The sequence below is a fragment of the Sinocyclocheilus anshuiensis genome, unplaced genomic scaffold (genome assembly GCF_001515605.1).
Source record: "Sinocyclocheilus anshuiensis isolate Anshui unplaced genomic scaffold, SAMN03320099.WGS_v1.1 scaffold1239, whole genome shotgun sequence".
Taxonomy (NCBI): Eukaryota; Metazoa; Chordata; class Actinopteri; order Cypriniformes; family Cyprinidae; genus Sinocyclocheilus; species Sinocyclocheilus anshuiensis.
The window spans coordinates 1512871-1532796 of record NW_015540949.1 but is presented as its reverse complement, the minus strand read 5'-3'; the positions used below and the strand labels follow the sequence as shown (position 1 = coordinate 1532796).

Sequence of the window (19926 nt, the reverse complement as noted above, 5' to 3'; positions counted from 1 at the left end):
ATGCTCCCTGACGCACTCCTAACATTCAAATGCAAATGTTTATTTTAAATTCAACTAATATTCATTATTTATTCACAATCTCCTCATCATAGGCAGGCACAATACTCATTTCAGCATGTGTTCGTATTTTTGTGTGCTGTCTGCATCACTCATAGCACATGCCTATATCGTGCGCTATATCGAAAAAAAAATTATATCGTTATCGAAGAAGGTGTACCGTCGATAAATATCGATACCGTTACAGACGAGCTGAAGGCTCAATAGTGCTTCAGCAGTGCACAGGCTGATCGCTTCCATGCCACACCTCACTGATGCTGGAATTTGTGCTAAAGAAGCCCCGACCAAGTATTGAGTGCATAAATGAACATAGGCTACTTTAAAGAACTTGAACTTTTCTGTTTTGCAAAAAAAAATTTTTGATTGATCTTAGGAAATATTCTAATATTTTGAATGCGGCTGCGCTCTCAGGGCATGTGTCTACTGCACAGTTGTTGCTAGAGCAGGGAGCCATGGTGGACCCGCTGGATGTAATGAAACACACGCCTCTGTTCCGTGCCTGTGAGATGGGCCATCGAGATGTCATTCTAACACTCATCAAAGGTTTGTAAGTGCACACATGACCCATTATCCTCCCCATTGTTGCTGTCCAGGGAAATAATAAAAATGTGCAAAAACAATGGAAACGGTTTTACTTTAGACAGATTTCGAAAATAATCTATGCCTAAAAATAAACTAATAAATAATTATGGTACATAATGTATTTAAATATTCTTAAAAATAGTTACTTTTTTTTTTGCTTTACATATAGTTTGTACTATGTTTGTTTGTTTGTTTGTTTTTTGAGACATTATGTTCTTTTGTAATATTATTATTTATTTACATTTACATTTAGTCATTTAGCAGAACTTTTATCCAAAGCGACTTACAAATGAGGACAATGGAAGCAATCAAAATCAACAAGAGAGCAATGATATGCAAGTGCTATAACAAGTCTCAGTTAGCTTAACGCAGTACACGTAGCAAGGTTTTTTTTAATTATATAATAAATAAAAAGTAGCAAGGTTTTTTAAAAATTATATAATAAATAAAAAGAAAACAGATAGAATGCAAAAAGATTAGAAAAGCTAGTGTTAGTTTTTTTTTTATAAAGAAAACAAGCAGTAAATGAATATAGTGCAAGGGAATTTGTTTAGGGGGCAGTCGTGGCCTAATGGATAGAGAGTCGGACTTGTAACCTGAAGGTCATGGGTTCGAGTCTCAGGTCCGGCAGGAATTGTAGGTGGGGGGAGTGAATATCCAGCGCTCTCTCTACCTTCAATACCACTTTTATCCAAAGCGACTTACAAATGATGACAATGGAAGAAGTCAAAATCAACAAAAGAGCAATGTTACGCAAGTGCTATAACAAGTCTCAGTTAGCTTAATGCAGTACACGTAGCAAGTTTTTTTTTTTATTATATAATAAATAAAAAGGAAAACAGATAGAATAGAAAAAGAATAGAGCAAGCTTGTGTTAGAGGCCTTTTTTTGCTTTTGATAATTGTATAATAAATAAAAAGAAAACAGATAGAATGCAAAAAGATTAGAAAAGCTAGTGTTAGTTTTTTTTTTATAAAGAAAACAAGCAGTAAATGAATATAGTGCAAGGGAATTTGTTTAGGGGGCAGTCGTGGCCTAATGGATAGAGAGTCGGACTTGTAACCTGAAGGTCATGGGTTCGAGTCTCAGGTCCGGCAGGAATTGTAGGTGGGGGGAGTGAATATCCAGCGCTCTCTCTACCTTCAATACCATGACTGAGGTGAGACCCTTGAGCAAGGCACCGAACCCCCAACTCCCCGGGCAGCGCAGCATATGGCTGCCCACTGCTCCGGGTGTGTGTTCACGGTGTGTGTTTGTTCACTACTCACTGCTGTGTTAAATGGGTTAAATGCAGAGCACAAATTCCAAGTATGGGACTTGGAATACAAATTCCATACTTGGCCACATCGCGATATTTTGTTTGGTGATACTGTATCGTTTCTCAAAAATGCAATATTTGTTATATTTAAATATATATTTATTTATATATATTTGAATGATATTTAAAAAAAAAAAAATGTATACAAGATTTATGATTCACGTTGTTTCGTTTTGAGTTTATATCCCGACTGCTAGATAGCAGTCTTCTTACCTCTTAACTTAAACAGTGACAATGTGTGTTCCGCTCCTGCAAGGTTTGTCCAGTCCCGCCCTCTCCCGCAAACATTCTAATATTGCATATAATTTTCGCGTATCAGGGAGCTCTGGATCCGTTGAGTAGCAAATCCTCCACCATGGTCTTGTAGGTCATCCGTACTCTCGACCCATGATCAGTCAAATCTGACTCCTGCAAGCACTTAATTGTTCCCCCTTTATTCGTACTGCACAAAAAGTGGTTCAATAGCATTGAATGTTACAGGGACAGATTAATGCAAATGCAGATCCCCCTTTACTCGTACTGCACAAAAAGTGGTTCAATAGCGTTGAATGTTACAGGGACAGATGAATGCAAATGCAGATTCCACTGTGTTCTGGTTAAAAAAAAATATATTATATATGTATGTATATGCATGTAAATTGATTTTTTTTTTGCTAAGGTTTGCATATGGTGGTGTGTTCTAAATGACAGTTTTCCTAAAATTATATCCTATTCTCCTATTCCTAAAATAAGAAATATCCCAATATATCATCTTGCTTACAGTATCGCAATATATCGCAACATATCGTATCGCAACCCCTATATCGTAATACGTAACGTATCGCCAGATTCTTGCCGATACACAGCCCTAGTCGCGTCCTTTCCTTGGTGCAATGGTCATAAGTTATTTAAATACAAAATTCATAGCAATAAATTCACAAACATGTTTTTTTTTGTAGTTAACCCTTAAATGCATACCTTGGGTCTTTAGCGACCCAGGACATCATTCTCTACCCTCTCCCTCCTTCATTTTTTAAAGTTAGACATCAACTTTCTTAGTATTCCTCAATCTATTCATTATAAACAAGAAAAAAATAGTAAAATACAAAAGAATGCCTGTTTTCTGATTAATTTTTTGTAGAAAGTGTATAGGGTCGCTACAGACCCGAGGTATGTAAATGTGTAAGTATTTTTTCCTGCGCGACTATATTTACATATCTGATGACTCAATTTGTGCAATGCATCTTTTTTTCTCAAGGTGGCACTGATACACAATGATGACGTGATGTTTCACTCATAATTACCGCAGGCATAAAACAAACTAATATCAAATTAGTTAATTATATAATTATACAAATAAAAAATGTAACTGGTTTGAATGGCTTTACTGCAGAGCAATTACTATACGCAATGAAATATAAATGTCACTGCCATTTGATGCTGGATGTGGTGAATAAGCTGCCAGTGATCAAAATATTGAATATGAAGTCATTGAAAACGATAGTTTTGAGAATATGGTTGAGATCGTGAATGTGAGGCAGATGCGTGGAAGTGCGCTCTGACGATGACAGCGATGGTAAAATCATCTGCTCAAATTGAACCCTTTTAAGTTTCAAAAGGAAACGAAATATGCTTTATTTTATTCTTCTGTAATTGTTCTTAAAATATCAAGATAATTTTTTGCTATTGCAGCAGTTAGAGGTCCATCCATGCTGGATATTTAGGTCCGGGTCGCTAAAGACCCGAATATGTAATAATGATTGGCGAAACATTCATGCATTTAAGGGTTAAAACTATTTTCTTTTATGCATATTTGGGAAAAAAAGTAGTTAGAGCCAGCATTGCATTTATTTCTAGGCCACTTTGTTTATCATAATTGGAGTAACCTAGTTTTGTTAAAGGTCCTAGTCATATACACCTAGGTTAAAAGTCCTAGGTGTATATGACTTTCTTCTTTCAGATGAATCCAATTAGAGTTATATTAAAAATATCCTTGCTCTTCCAAGCGTTAGAATGGCAATAGGCACTAAGCAGGTGTTTTTTTCAACAGTCCAAAAGAAGTCAAATAAAGCGCATCCATCCATGATAAAACGCACATCACACAGCTCTGGGGGGTGAATAAAGGCCTCCTGTAGCGAATCGATGCGTTTTTGTAAGAAAATATCCATATTTAAAACGTTATAAACACTTTTCTCTCACTTCCTCTAAGCTGTTGTAGGCGGAAGCCGTTCCAGGCGAATGACGTAGGACGTACGCGTCGCACATGTGCCGGTGATTAGTGACGAACGAGGAAGTGCGGAGCAGAGACAGCAAAACAAAGTGCAGGTCATGAATTAGAAGCACAAAACAAGGATTTGTAAAGAAAAATGTTGGAGGATTTTGATATAAGCTAAGAGGAGATTGGTTTTCCTTTGGTAAAGTAAGGAAACTTTGCTTCCTTTGCTCCTGTAAACAAACTCGCGACACTAGCATATCTCACAGGCACATGTGCGACGCATATGTCCTACGTCATCCGGCGGAATGGCTTGCACATATGGCAGTTAGCGGAAGTGAGAGAGAGGTGTTTATAACGTTTTAAATATGGATATTTTTCTTAAAAAACGCATCGATTCACTACAGGAGGCCTTTATTCACCCCCCGGAGCCGTGTGAGGCACGTTTTATTATGGATGGATGCGCTTTATTGGACTTCTCTTTGGAGACTTCTTTTCTGTTGAAAAAAATAACTGCCTACTGCCATTCTAACGCTTGGAAGAGCAAGGATAAATTTTAATATAACTCCAATTGAATTCGTCTGAAAGAAGAAAGTCACATACACCTAGGATGCCTTGAGGGTGAGTAAAACATGGGCTAATTTTAATTTTTGGGTGAACTAACCCTTTAAGCATCACTAGAGCATGACTGACTTGTTTGCAAGTTTGTTGTGGCACTATGTTGGTGGAAAAGTGTCAGTAGAGAACTCTTGTTTCAAGTACAACAGTTCAAAGAGTGCTCATGTTAAATCTGCATCTTTTATACGTTTAGGAGGGGCACGTGTTGATCTGGTAGACATAGACGGTCACTCTGCTCTGCATTGGGCGGCTCTGGGCGGTAATGCGGAGGTGTGCGAGGTGCTAATGGAGAACGGGATCAGTCCTAACCTGCAGGACCACGCAGGACGGACTCCCCTCCAGTGTGCGGCATATTCTGGCTACATCAACTGCATGGCCTTGCTCATTCAGCATGATGCAGACCCCAATATTCAGGACAAGGAGGTAGGATTGTTCTGGATCCAAAGCTAACACTGAGAACATGCACTGGCCTGCTAGATAGGCTATATGAAAAAGAGAAAGACTGAAGAATAGCTTGAGACGCGACTTTGTGTATGTTTATTTGTTAAGGGGAGAACCGCACTTCATTGGTCCTGTAATAACGGTTATCTGGATGCTGTGAAGCTGCTTCTGGGATGTGGGGCCTTTCCCAACCATATGGAGCACACTGAGGAGAGGTAACAAACATTCATGCATGTGCATGGTTCTTGAGATGTGGCCTAGTGGTTATGGATCTGACTGCAGGTTTGAATATAAATTTCATTCAAAATTTTAATAATTAAATCACATTTTAAGTGTCGTATGTATGTATATTATATGTATGTATATTAAGTAAACATTAAAGACATTTAACAAAATTGTTACAAAAGATTTCTGTTTCATCAAAGCATCCTGGAAAAACTTACAGTTTTTACAAAAATATTAAGCAGCTTGACTGTTTTTAACATTGATGATGATGAATGTTTCTTGAGCACCAAATGAGCCTATTGGAATTATTTCTGAAGGATCATGTGACACTGAAAATTGAAATAATGGCTGCTAAAAAGTTCAGCTTTGCCATCACAGGAATAAATTACACTTTAAAATATATTAAAATAGAAAACTGTTATTTCACAACTGTGGTAATATTTTACTGTAAGTAAATGCAATCTTGGTGAGCATAAGAGACTTCTTTCAAAAACAAAAAATCTTAAAATTTTTGAATAAAACATTTTATGTATAAATTATCTAAAATTTGGGGACCTTAGCATCAAAACATTAAAAAACCTCTGTTAAATGGGTTCTGACTATAATCATTGTGTTTAGGTACACTCCTCTAGACTATGCCCTGCTGGGAGAGCATCAAGAACTGACCCAGTTTCTATTGGAGCATGGAGCTCTGTCCATCGCTGCCATCCAAGACATCGCCGCCTCGTCCATCCAGGCTCTTTACAAGGGCTACAAGGTCCGACGGGCCTTCAGAGAACGCAAGAAGCTCCTCATGAGGCACGAACAACTACGCAAGGATGCTGCAAAGTAAGACTCACGTAAACCCACACGTTCTGCCTTGAAGAGAAAGAGATAAGATAAATGGTGGGGTGCAAATATTCTCTTACCCACAATCCAGTGCTGATTGATGTGGCTAGGCTGATCTGCAGAGCTGACACGGAATGTTTGCATGAATATAATACTTGTTGTTTAATTATGTGTGTTTGCTCAGAAGCAGCTCATCTATCTACCTGCCTGCTGAGGAATATGAGCATCAATTTCTTGCTGTCAATAATGGAAATAGATGAGATGATAGAGAGAGAGAGAGAAAGAGCTAGAGAGATTCACTCATCCTCCCTCCTTTTCTGTTAATTGGGCAACGTTCAGCTGCTCAACAGCTTGACATTTAGAGTCTGTCAGCTCTGAGGATGAATGAATACACACATGCGCAGCTTAGAATATGTTCTCTCTTTTCCAGGGTCTGCTTAAACACGTAAACATACATTCATTTCATTGCCGTTAAACTTGTTTGCATAGTCCGTCACTCTAACCTTCTGTCTTTTTATCAGTGTTATTCTGCCCGCAATCTATCCGTCTACTCTTTCTTTTTTTGTTTCCTGCTAGCTGCTCAAAACATGGAGGGATGTTTATCAAGTGTACTTTCACAAATGCTGCCCTGGTGAACTCAGATATTGACCTGAAATTATTGTACCAACCAATAGTAAGAACAAAAAGATGAAAGATTAATTATTTAGCTGACTCTAAAAACCTTAAATGAACCTAACGAAAATGGGTTGTACGTTTATTAGCATTAAAAACTTTTTTGTTTAAGTCTCTTCTCTTCACCAAGGCTTTGTTTAATCAAAAATACAGTAAAAACTTGAATATTGTGAAATATTACTCAAATTAAAATAACCGTTTTTGATTTGAAAGTACTTTATATAATTCCTGTTATGGTAAAGCTGAATTTTAAGCAGCCATTACTCCAGTCTTCAGTGTCACAGCATCCTTCTGAAATCGTTCTAATATGCTGATTTGGTGCTCAAGAAACATTTCTTATTATTATGAATGTTGAACATATTTGTGCTGCTTCATATTTTTGTGGAAACCATGATACATTTTTCAGGATCCTGTGATGAATAGAGAGTTCAAAAGAACAGCATTTATTTGAAATAGAAATCTTTAACAATCTTAACATTATAAATGTACTTACTGTGTCCTTGATGAATAAAAGTATTCATTTCTTTAAAAATCTTACTGATCCCAAACCTTTGAAAACTAGTGTATCTGAATATTCGCTATGGCAACCATAAGAAGATACTTTACGTGGCGTCAACTGAAAGATTAAATAAATGATCCAGGACAGTTATCATTAACAGGATAAAAGTATGTGTGAAGTAAATGAATGTGTGTTGTGTGTGTTTTTTGCTTCTTTAGGAAGAGGGAAGAGGAGCGCAGACGTGAGGTGGAGCAGCAGCTCTCATTGGCTGAGGCAGATCAGAAGCAGCTCGTCTCATTGGCTGCAGCTAGAGTAGAAAAACTGTCACTGGATGAAACAGAGCAGAGTGTTAAAGATCCAGTGGTGGCGAAAGGACACAAACACAAAAAGTCCCCCAGCGCTCATAACGTCCAATCACAGAGCAGGAGAGAGAAAAAACATAGAACTGGTGAGTTTATGAACTAGAAAGTAAGGAATAAATGACATGGTGTTACACTTCAGTGCACATTCATTTGTCACTAGTTTAAATTATTATTATTTCTTATTATCAATAATTATTTTCACCTTATGGCCTATAAATGGTCAAAAAATAAAAATTATGTAATGTTATAAAATTCGTAATTATTTTTTATACTTTTTTTTTTTCAAATAAAACACAAAAAACTACAATCAATCAAAATGCATCACAAAGTGAATTTAGGCTATGTATGTATGAATGTACAGTATGAAAAATGGATATGAATTTTGAGGTTGCTAAAGATTGCAATTAACAGTGTTATTATATTTTAGATGTTACATCATCTTTTGGATGCAACAAAGCCCAAAATATGGCCATCTCCATCCTAAAATTTAAAAGGGAACTATATATTTTTATAAATAAAGACCCAATTTATACTGTACATTTAAAATATTTGTAATAAATGTATTATAAATGTGTAATGTATTAATTTAAAAGTATTTTTACTCATTATAGTACTTTACTATTAGATGTACATTTTATCTATTTAAATCAGTTTTTATTATTCCTTTATTGTTCACATTGTTCATTATTCACATTTTTATCTTTTTGTATATCTTTTTATTTAGTTTTTTATTTTTAATTTTTTTTATACTTGTCCACAGATCCCCTAGCACTTTCTTTCATGCCACTGTCCTGCCACTTAGTGTTAACGCACTTCTCTAACCAATTATTTTGTTTCTCCATCAGAGCGCAGAACGAGAGAAGCTGAAACACCAGAGGCTTCTCTCCCCCCAGCAGCCTCTGGTCTCACAGTGACCCCCCGGAGGACCAGGAAATGTTCAGGCACTGTAGAGGAGTTGTGTGTGACGGAAACTTGCGGTCCAGACACATCCATATCTGTGGAATGTGGGTCCACATATGAGCGCCGATCCCCCGCTGGGTCCAGTCGACCAGGCAGTGCCAAACCAGTCAACGCAGGGGCCCATGTAACACCAGGCCACATGGAAACCACCACAACACCCAAATCAGCAATACATAACAGACCAAGTACTACAGGGACCCACTCAAAACAAGTGGCTACACCACGATCCACAGAGATACAGACAGACAGCATTTGTAGATCAGCGTCCAAAGGGAACAAGCCAGCTTCACAGCATAAATCTACAGGAACTCAGCCATCAAACATCTCCAACTCCACCTCTGTCACACGACAAAAAGAGAGACGGGCAGAAAGAGAGATGCACAGAGATAAGGATAACAGATCAAGGAGTGAGGGGGATAAAGAGGCTGGCAGAGAGAAACAGAAATATACAGGGAAGGAAAGAGATAAAGAGAGATGGATGGACAGAACAAGAAAAAAACAAGTTGACAAAGAGAAAGAAAAGAAGAGAGGCAGCATCCATAGCAAAAACCAGGCGGCCATTGTGATACAGAGAGCATGGAGGAGGTACTGGTGTCTCTCTTTTTTTCCTTCCACTGTAGAATTCATTACTGCCTGCCCATTTTTTTTAGCAGCATTGGTTTCAGGTATTTAAAAAGCCCATTGAGTAACAACCTCGGAGCTCAAAACAGTTAAGTTATTGTTAAAAACTAGTTTCCCTATGGAGAAAATGAATGAATTTTTCACTTCAGGAATCCAACTGTTGGATTTCTCTACATCAAGAGATGCTTGATTCTGATTGGCCAATCACAGCATTCTGCAATCAAATATTTTGTTTAATGATGGTTAAACTACACTAAACTAGCTAAACCTGCTCTAGAATGAATCCAGTCCAATTCAATTTACTCCTTTAAATCTAAATTTCATTCAGATCAAGCTCAATCTGGGGTGCGTTTCCCAAAAGCAACTATGATCGCAAGTTACGTCATTACCAATAGAGTTCAGTGGAACTAACGACCATAGTTAGCTAACGATGCTTTTGAGAAACGCACCCCTGATCGATTAAGGTGTTTACATGAAGGCTTTTCAGTCCAATTGAGCCATCAATTAGATTACTTGAGTACATATAAATTTCACTTCTGTCTCTCATATCACTCTGAGGCTTCATTCATTTTACATTCCAAAAAATTTATTCAAATTTATTTATTTAAGAATAAATGGACAATAAATGATGGCAGATTTTCCACCATTTATAATAACACATTTACCTTTTAAATCCATTTTTCCTCCAAATTAGAACAGAAAATGCAAGAAAAGTCTGCAGATTCCATCAGTGTCTGCTCATATGTTGCCCACATGTTCCTTATTTGAGTTGTTGCATGGCTTTTTTTGCCCACCAGCACATCAACACCTCCGAGGGCAGGTCACCAGAATAGGCCTCTTATTTATTTGTGTGTGTGTGTAGGGAGTGTAATGGAGGCCCATGAAAGCACTTTCTTTTAATGGCTTTACTAAAATAATGGGATTCATAGCACAAATAATAAGGTATATGCACATTCTTGAAGTGCTTCTTTGTGTACACATAAATGTGGTTTGCTTGTTTGATATGTTTAATATGCTGTTGCTACTTTTGTTGGTGCGCATGAAAGAGTAACATTTGTTTTTCCATTCAGGTCTTGTATTCGGGGTCGTCTTCGTAAGGTACTGTGCAAGACTGGGAAAGGGGCGGAGTCTGCTGAAGTCACAGGCCTGTTGATTCAACTGGTGTGGGAGTGGCCTATCTCTAATGACCACACCCACCATAAAACTTCTGACGTTCAAGCTCCTCCCACCAGGAATGTAGGGAAAAAGAGTTCTGTGCTGCAAAATATATATGGTGAGTGATGTATTTCTGGAACTGTCTAGGAATGTATATACTATACTAAGAATATGTATTATATCTTAATATATATATATATATATATATATATAATATATATACACAGTAGTCAACATCTGAAGTGGATCGAAACATTTAATCAAAGTTGTCCTAAAAAACCTCTTGTCTAGGACAACTTTGATTAACTTTTTTTTGATCCACTTCAAATGTTGACTACTATATATATATATATTTTTTTTTTTAAGTTTGGGGTCAGTAAAATAGTTTCAGTAATACCTTCATTCAACAAGGATGTGTAAAATGGTTCAAACATGGCAGGCAATGCATTTATACAGTTACAAAGCATTTCTAGTTTAAAGAAATTTTCCAGAAAAATATGAAGCAGCACAACTGTTAAAAATTAAAATGGTTATTTTACATTGTAATAGTTCAAAATATTACTTTTTTTATGGTATTTTTAATCAAATAAATGCAGCCTTGGTGAACATAATAGACTTCTTTCAAAAACATTAATCTAACAATCTAATTTTACCAATCCCAAACTTTTGAACAGTATTGTATATTTTAGATATTTTTTCAAATATCTGATGCAAAAAATATTAATTTATTATAACTAAATCATATGTCTGATCGCTTATAAAAGTTATAGGATACCTTTCCTTATCTATCCACATGATCTAAGTTTTTGATTCGTGTCAGTAGCATAAGCAGCCAGATACAAAGTAGGACAAGCATCACTAATAAGATTATTACAGAGGGGTGTTATGTTTTTATGTGACGTTCCACCACAGACACACACCGTCACCCCTCCCTCTTTCATATCATTTGATATGGTGGAGTTTCGGCCCAGTTAACGCGACTGACCTTCAACAGACATGAACAGGTGATGATGGCTGAGCAGGCCAGAGACACTCTCGTTCTCAGACGCACATGTACACGTACACACATGGACACTTGTTCCCCTCCCCGCTCCTCCCTGACAGTCCCGACAGTTTGAAAAGTTCATTGCTGTCAGATGGAATGTCGAGCTGTCTCCTCTCGCTCACACACGCCGACCTCGCTCCCCTCACCCTGTCCACACCCCTGCCAGATGGACGCGCGCTCACACACACCTGCACGTCTGAATCTTGTTATTTTAACAACTCTAGTATCAGCTGTGACGTTAACACAGAGATATTGATCCATTCAAGTAAAAAATGTGCATGTGACTACGTCCAAATCAATAAACTGCTGTTTTTTTGGTCAAGGCGGCGCCCCTTCCAAAAGAGGGCAGTCTTTGCGGGCCGCAGTGCTTAAACCGCAGAGCCAAAGTCAAGCGCTGTTGGATCTGTCACTTAAAACAAACAAACAGTGTGAGTACTTGAGTTTATAATCACTGCTTGTGTTCTTTTGTGTTGCATGTTACATCTTATGAGTGCGTGTGTGTGTGTTTTATCCTTAGTGAGCGCCGTCGAGTGTGTGAGCCTGGTGGATTCTTTAAGTCAGGCGAAGCAATACTCTTACCATCTACGGCCGTCCAGTGCTGGCAGTCAAAGCGGTCAGAACAGAACTGAGACACAAACATGCTTGGATTTCTAGGAATTAAATATTTGGGGTGATGCACTTAAATTCATTTGCTGTTTATTTAAACTATTGCATAAGGTACAGTCAACTCTTGGTCCGTATCATTAAGTTTACATATTAAATCTGCAGTATCACCTTACTTTTTGCAGAGGTTAGAGGTTAAAACCACAAACACAACAAATGTATTAGATAAACTTTCATTCTGTCAACAACAGGTCATATACCTGTCATAAGGGACTTACATAACAAGACCACCTGCATGGGAGACCACTGTGTTAATACGCTACAGTCAAGACGTCACAAGGCAGTTTTCAGCCTATTTCTGATATTGTCGCAGATCTTGACATTCTATTCTTATACTCTATCGCCACACCCGTTTACTGAGTGGGTTGGATTACACATTTTTTATCTATCACTATAAATCAGTGTACACTTTTTATTATTAATGTATTATTTTGAAATATATTGTTTTGTAAAAGTGAAGATAGCAGTGTTTGTATGTTAAAAAGGAAAGATTTTGCTGCCAATCTTGCAGGTCACGTTACTGCACAGACTTTGTCTTCTATTCTGAAAGAGTAATCATTTTTTAAACTGGTGAAACATACACTAACATTTAAAAGATTGGGGTCGGTAAGATATAATTTGTTTTTGAAACTCTTATTCTCACAAAGGCTGCATTTGAACAAAAGTACAGTAAAAACAGTAAATAGTATTACAATTTAAAATAACTTTATATTGGAATGCGTTTTAAAATGTAAATGTTCCTGTAATTGCAAAGCTAAATTGTCATTCAGTGTTACATGATCTTCAGAAATCATTCTAATATGCAGATCTGGTGCTCAAGAAACATTTCTTACTATCATCAATGGAAACTGTAATACATATTTTTGGGATTCTTTGATAAATGTGACCCTGGACCACAAAACCAGTCATAAGCGTACATTTTTTGAAATTGAGATTTATACATATAAAAGTTGAATAAATAAGCTTTTCATTGATGTATAATTTGTTAGGATAGGACAATATTTGGCAGAGATGCAACTATTTGAAAATCTGGAATCTTGAGGGAGCAAAAAAAAAATATTGAGAAAATCGCCTTTAAAGTTGTCCAAATGAAGTTCTTAGCAATGCATATTACTAATCAAAAATTAAGTTTTAATATATTTACAGTAGGAAATTTACAAAATATCTTCATGGAACATGATCTTTACTTAATATCCTAATGATTTTTGGCATAAAAGAAAAATCTATAATTTTGTCCCATACAACGTATTTTAGGCTATTGCTACAAATATACCCATGCAACTTATGACTGGTTTTGTGCTCCAGGGTCACACATAGAAAGTTCAAAGAACAAACTATTTGAAATATAATTTTTTTTATAATTACAAATGTCGTTACTGTCACTGTTGATCAATTTACTGCATCCTTGCTGAATAAAAGTATTAATTTCATTAAAAGAATCTTACTGGTCCCAAACTTTTATACAGTAGTGTTAAAAACAACAACCCTGTAACCGATTTTTTTCAGAAACTTTAAAACAGCAGATGTCTGTTCCAGTTGCTTTGAGTAAATGCCACATTATTTCACACCACCTACATTTCTGTTGATTACCAGACAAAAACGATGGTTATTACAAAAAATCCCTCTCCAGATCTTTATTAATAAATGTTTTTGTAAAAAAAATTTAAAAAGCGAACAATGAAAGAGCCTAATAAACTCATTATCACAAGGTTTATTTTCTTCATTTTGTACAAAATAACTGGACTCAGAAAAAAGAAAGAACAAAAAAAAATAGGGTAGCAATGAACACAATAATGGTCAGTGATTAATAGATGTCCCTCATGCCCATGTTGGCCCGGTGACCAGACAGCGTGACACTGTAGCAGTACAACAGGTCAGTCAGCCACTGCTCTCGAGTCTCTCCACCATAGAAATGCTGTAAATCACAAGCACAACAGTCAAAACAGTATCGGGAGCTCAATTCCAAGAGACATAATAGTTTTAAGGTAAGGTAAACATAATGCCAGTTTCATCTGTTAAAGCAAAGCTGAAATGGAGCCGTATGTGTGTTTTTACCGTTAAGTCCTGTATGATATGTTGCAGTAGACTGGCGTTGGCCATCATGTGGTTGCGTAATTGAGTATGCTGAAGAAGTAGTGACAAGATCTGTGCCAACACGGGGAGCTCCTCCTCACAAAGGTCACCCACATGTAAAGACTGCAAGACCAATCGCAGCAGCCTCGGTACCGTGCTCAGCGCGGCAAAGCATGCCTCCCACACGGCATCCCTGATGGTGAGACAGACAAACCTAAGTTTTGACAACTACATTTATTGTTCGGACAACCCTAGATCATGGATCACCTATTTCTTTAACCACAAGCCCAGTTTGTAACTAAGATTATGTGCTATGCTATGTGAAATAAGGTGGTAAAATTACCAACATTAAAAATGTTGATTAATAAATGATATTTTATCATTATTATTAGTGCTGTCAAACGATTAATCGCGATTAATCCGCGCATCCAAAATAAACGTTTTTGTTTACACAATATATGTATGTGTACTGTGTTTGTTTATTATGTATATATAAATACACTCACATTCAGTATATATTTTGAAAATATTTACATGTACGTTTATATATTTATATTTTATATTATATATAAATATATTTAATATAAACATAACATTTTTCTTAAATATATACATGCATGTGTTTGTATTTATATATACATAATAAATATACACAGTACACACTCATATATTATGTAAACAAAAACTTTTATTTTGGATGCGATTAATCGCGATTAATGGTTTGACACCACTAATAATTATTGTTAATTACATAAATATATTATTTTAAATAATTGTAATTAACACACTTCTCATATATTACAGAAACAAAAAATAGACTTTTCGCCATTTCTCAATTCTTTGATCACTTTTTCAAAACTCTTCACAAAGTGAGCACAACTGTGGATCATTTTCCATTGCTTTTGCACTAAATACATTCAGTGATTACATCTTTCAAATTACATGAATTCTTTTCATATTCAACATACACAACCCAGACAAACCTCTATGTACCAACAGGCCGATCTGCACATATTTACATATTCTTTTTAAAAACTGTGACACTTAAGTTCAAACATTAAAGTCCCCATGAAATCAAAATTAAAGTTTTTTTGGGTGTTAGTATCAATATGTTAGTCTTAAAGTTATCTATAAGGCAGTGTGCTCCAAAACAGTGACAACATTTGCATTTAGAAGATATAAGCATTCAAAGCTTGCAGTTCGTCACTTCCGCCAAAACGGCTCAACGATTTTTTTGACGTCACATCGTACTTCAGCTTCTCATCAAACTTTCTGTCCAATCAAATGCTCTCTAGAATCCGAAGCGCCCGCCCCCTACACTATAAAATAGACGCTGAAGCCGCGACTGAAATCGGTCACTTGTCCACAGAATTAGTATTTTCTGTACAGTGAATGGCACGTAGTGCACTATATAGGGGACAGGGAACGATTCAAACAGTGTAAATATGCTTTCCATTGAGGAAAAAAAGAAGTCTGGTTTCGCGCTGTGTCACGCTAACCACCGCACCGCACACACACTCTGCTCCGGTCCAGAGACACGATAGCATGGAGCGGATCACATGCGCAGTCGGCGCAGACCACAAAATGTATCGGAGCTATTTGAATTCTACACAGAATGCTATATTTTACAGCAATATGGATGAGATTGTGGCTGGCATACCCTGTCAAATGCGGCTTTACGGAGCTCAACGGCTCTAGCCCAAGCTGTGAAATAAACGAAGGCTACTGGCTATTTTAAAAAGGGGCGGGGCTGCTTGATATGTCCCGCCCTGTCTTCCTGTTTCAGTTAAAATGACGTCAACACAGAGTAAAGCTGTGTGTTTCTAAGCATTTCAGGGGAACTTTAAACTGTATAAGACAGCAATTCGCTACATTTCTACAGCAATATCGTATTGGAATATACATATATATAACGGAATGTATTTCAAATCTAAAAAATGTAATACTTTCCCGTTAGAACAGTTAGAGTTAGCTGAACAACTACATGTTAGTCTTTCAATTTCATTACTATCTACACAAAAGGAGAAACTTAATTTTGTACTGGAATGTAAACATGGACCAGGTAACGTATACTGAAGTGAATTCTAAACAGTAGAGACGTCATTTCTTGTTTTGTAAAGTAATTTTACAGGAGAAAACATTGCATGTTATTGTTTTTAGGTCCGTGTTTTCTGGGTGGCAGTGTGTTTGCTAGTGTCATGGAAGAATTACTTCATTTGAATCATGTGTGAAATGTTTTGGTAGTTTTTGTGCATTTTTGGTGTGAAATTTACTGCTGTGCCAAGCTGAAAGTCAGTAAAGAAAATTGTGTCAAGAATTTTGAAAAAGTGGCCTAAGTATTGAGAAATGTTGAAGAAAAAAAAAACTAATAATTTTGCTGAATGAATAGTTTCCTGACACAATCTTTATTTTTTAGGAATTCTAGGTGCATCAGAACTATTCACTTTATTATGAAATTCTTTCATTTGCTTTCTTCATGAGAATGCCCTTTTTGGACTTTCCCCAGTCTTGTTTCTAAATTCTCTTTGCTGTATTATCACGCAGTCTTTCTTTGTGTACGCTTTGTGGTGTATAAATGTTACTCTATGCAAATATTTGTGAGTGTGTAGGTGTGTGTGTTTGTGAGCACACCTCTTGCGGGCGCTCTGCTCCAGTTGTAGCAGCAGACTGAGCATGCTCAAGCAACAGTCAGACAGGAAGTGGAGGAGTGTGTCGCTGGGCAGGAAGTTGACATCCAGTAACCGGGGAACACACCTTAAAATCGCTGCACAAACACAGTCTGGCACCACCACGAGTCCACACTACAAAGAGATGACGAGAGTGTCACCGCAAACAGTGTCTGGCTCCACTGCCCACTCTTATGCAAAACATTCAGCAGATAAACACACATTCACTCACCAGATTCTTAATGATGGCGTTCTGTATCACATCAAAACACTGTGCACGAGATCCTAGAGTGTCCAGGCAGTGGCACACCTCCTACAAACACAGTGCAGAAACGGTTGTGAGCTGTGTCTTCAGACGGCAGAGCTAATGCTGCTATGAGTGCCTCCAAATTCTGCATAAATGTGCAATGTTTCATAAATGTAGTACAACCCAGAGGCGGCGGGTCTGATGCTACTTTGGTTCTGTGTACATGAAATGCAGCATCAATGGAGCGTTTATGTCACATGAAACAGAAATTGTGATCAATGTTCCTTCAATATTTTGACGTATATATCATATAAGTGAAGCAGCTTATTGAATGAAAAATAGGCAGGACTTTATTTTGTCCATAAGGAATTGATTGGATCATAGAAATTGGCTGTTGCAAGCAAATTAGGCAGGTTTTTTTTTTAATGATGCTGTGCATGGATATTTATCATTATCAGTCATTATCATTTATGATAATGACTGCAATATTCCAAAATAAATAAATAGTAAATTTTAATTTCATGGCAACTTTAAACTTTGTCTTTCACATTTATTACAATTCTAAGTTAAAAAATATATATTCTTATATATACACATTATAAAAATATGAAGTCGTATTAGAGTATACATTTTAAAAATAAAAACAATCAATTAGAATAAACTTTGAAAACATACACCGTCATTGTAAATAGAAATGTGAAATTATAAAGCATGTTTTATAAAAAAAAAACAATGAAATATATCTTGATTATAAACAGAAATTATACATTTCTGTTGAAATTATATGAAAATATAAAAATACATATTCAGTTACAAACAAATTTGTAATTAGCCACAGAATTAGAAATGTATAGATAGATAGATATGTGTTAGATAGATAGATAGATAGACAGACAGACATATACTGTAGATAGATAGATAGATAGGGCATTAAATACGAGTTATAAACCGTAATTTGTCATTCCTCATGCCCGTGTACATCTACAAAATAGTCTGAAATTAATTTCTGCATTAAACCAAACATTTATTTTAAAAAAATCAAGCCAAAGGCTAGGCAAAAGGACTAAACAGATTTTAGGAACATAAGTCATCTTTAGAGAAGAGTAATTTTACAGACTGAAAGCTGATAGAGAGATGAGACTTTTTCCTATCTCATTCTACAAAGAACCTTTGAATTATACATCACAACATCTTAACATCTGACACACACGGTTTAGGTGAGTCAAAAATAAATCCCTGGTCCCAGACAAAAGAGAAGTCTGCAGAGAACAAAGAATCCTATAGCACCACACACACCCATATACAGTGACAGGCTCAAAGGGTTGTACCTCACCACTACGGCCGGGCTGTCGTAATGGAAGTTGACACTGGACAGATTAGCGATGCCCTGCCACTCTCTGAACTGATATTTTATGAGCACAAACAATAAATAAGTGCGTGTGAGAAAAATCTAATAGTGCTAATAGCATTAGAGCAGATTAGATTAGACAGATGAAGGCGGAGTGGAATGTCATTCAGAGCAGGTTATTATCAGACATTAATCAGGCTAACAGTGTTAAGAACACATTACGCATGCTTTAGATTAGAGATGCCTGATTGGCAATAAAAGAATGGACCCCCAGCAGTTATGCGCTCTCGCTCTCTCACACTCACACACCACTCAAACTTAATTTGATGTTAATTTCCAAGCTATATATCTGAGAAATAGTAAGTGAGAATTTTCTTTAAGAGTGTGATGTGAAATCCCAATAGGATTAGAAGGACACTTTTTAGCACATTTTTATGTTTTAGCACATTAGGATTTCTCAGCAGAGCTGTTAAAAAAAGGTGCTGAAAAATACTTTAATAAAAAAAAATGCAATTGTTCTTATTTACTTTATAACATATTCCAGCAATGTAAACGTAATAAAAATGAAATAACATAAAACGAAAAATATTATATATACACAGAGATATTATTATTAATATTATATTAGATTATATATTCATTAATTATAGCTTTTCAGGCTTATAAACATCTTATCATTTCAACATACAGAGCTGTAAAAAGGTGCTAAATATTGCTTTAATAATAAATAAAACAAACTTGGTGTTTCATATTCCAGCAATGTTAATGTATAATATAAAAAAAATCTAAAATAATCTAAAAAGAAAATGTAATAGCTATATACATACAGAAATATATATGCAATTAACTTGTACTCTCTCTCTCTCTCTCTCTCTATATATATATATATATAAATATGCAATTAATGTTACAATGCAATTTTACAAATATATATAACAAAATCCAATAAATAGTTTTCAGTATTATTTAATATCTCCATTTTTTTCAAGGCTGAAAGTGCAATTAATGTGTACCAAAAGTTTTAATTAGCCAAAGTGCTAAACGTGTTTTTGTACAGTGATTTTTTTTTTTGTTAAATATAATTTTTAATTAAGCACAAGTTAAGTGATTAAGTTGAGAGAAAGTGCTTCCTGTGCGTGTGTGTACGTGAGGAGGGAAACAGGCTCTTTTCCTCATTAAGGCCCATTATTCTCCATCAGCCTCACCTGCTGGCATCATCTCCCCCGTCACTCCTCATTACCGTATCAACGGTGATGCCAGCCGTTCCTCTACACCTTTACTGTCTGATTGACTTGGACACAAAAAATGAAAGTCCAGAGAAAATTGCATAGAGGAATTAGCTGTGTGTGTGTAGT

General features: G+C 36.2%; 2 protein-coding genes across 2 annotated transcripts in view; one reads left to right on the top strand and one right to left on the bottom strand.

Annotated features, from left to right (window-relative positions):
- Positions 1 to 12839, top strand: part of LOC107689904 (inversin-like) — a 19318-nt gene extending 6479 nt beyond the window's left edge. Inside the window, 9 exon segments of the mRNA XM_016488083.1 lie at positions 336 to 600; positions 4960 to 5189; positions 5316 to 5422; positions 6051 to 6260; positions 7650 to 7879; positions 8639 to 9338; positions 10445 to 10647; positions 11898 to 12002; positions 12092 to 12839. Coding sequence (XP_016343569.1) covers positions 336 to 600; positions 4960 to 5189; positions 5316 to 5422; positions 6051 to 6260; positions 7650 to 7879; positions 8639 to 9338; positions 10445 to 10647; positions 11898 to 12002; positions 12092 to 12228 — 2187 coding nt within the window. The 3' untranslated portion in view covers positions 12229 to 12839.
- A 781-nt stretch (positions 12840 to 13620) lies between these two features.
- Positions 13621 to 19926, bottom strand: part of LOC107689903 (testis-expressed sequence 10 protein homolog) — a 31261-nt gene continuing 24955 nt past the window's right edge. The window contains exons 10-13 of the mRNA XM_016488082.1: positions 17209 to 17289; positions 16942 to 17111; positions 14293 to 14503; positions 13621 to 14152 (exon numbers count right to left, since the gene is read on the bottom strand). Of these exons, the coding sequence (XP_016343568.1) occupies positions 14042 to 14152; positions 14293 to 14503; positions 16942 to 17111; positions 17209 to 17289 (573 nt within the window). The 3' untranslated portion in view covers positions 13621 to 14041. The remainder of the gene's footprint in view (positions 14153 to 14292; positions 14504 to 16941; positions 17112 to 17208; positions 17290 to 19926) is intronic.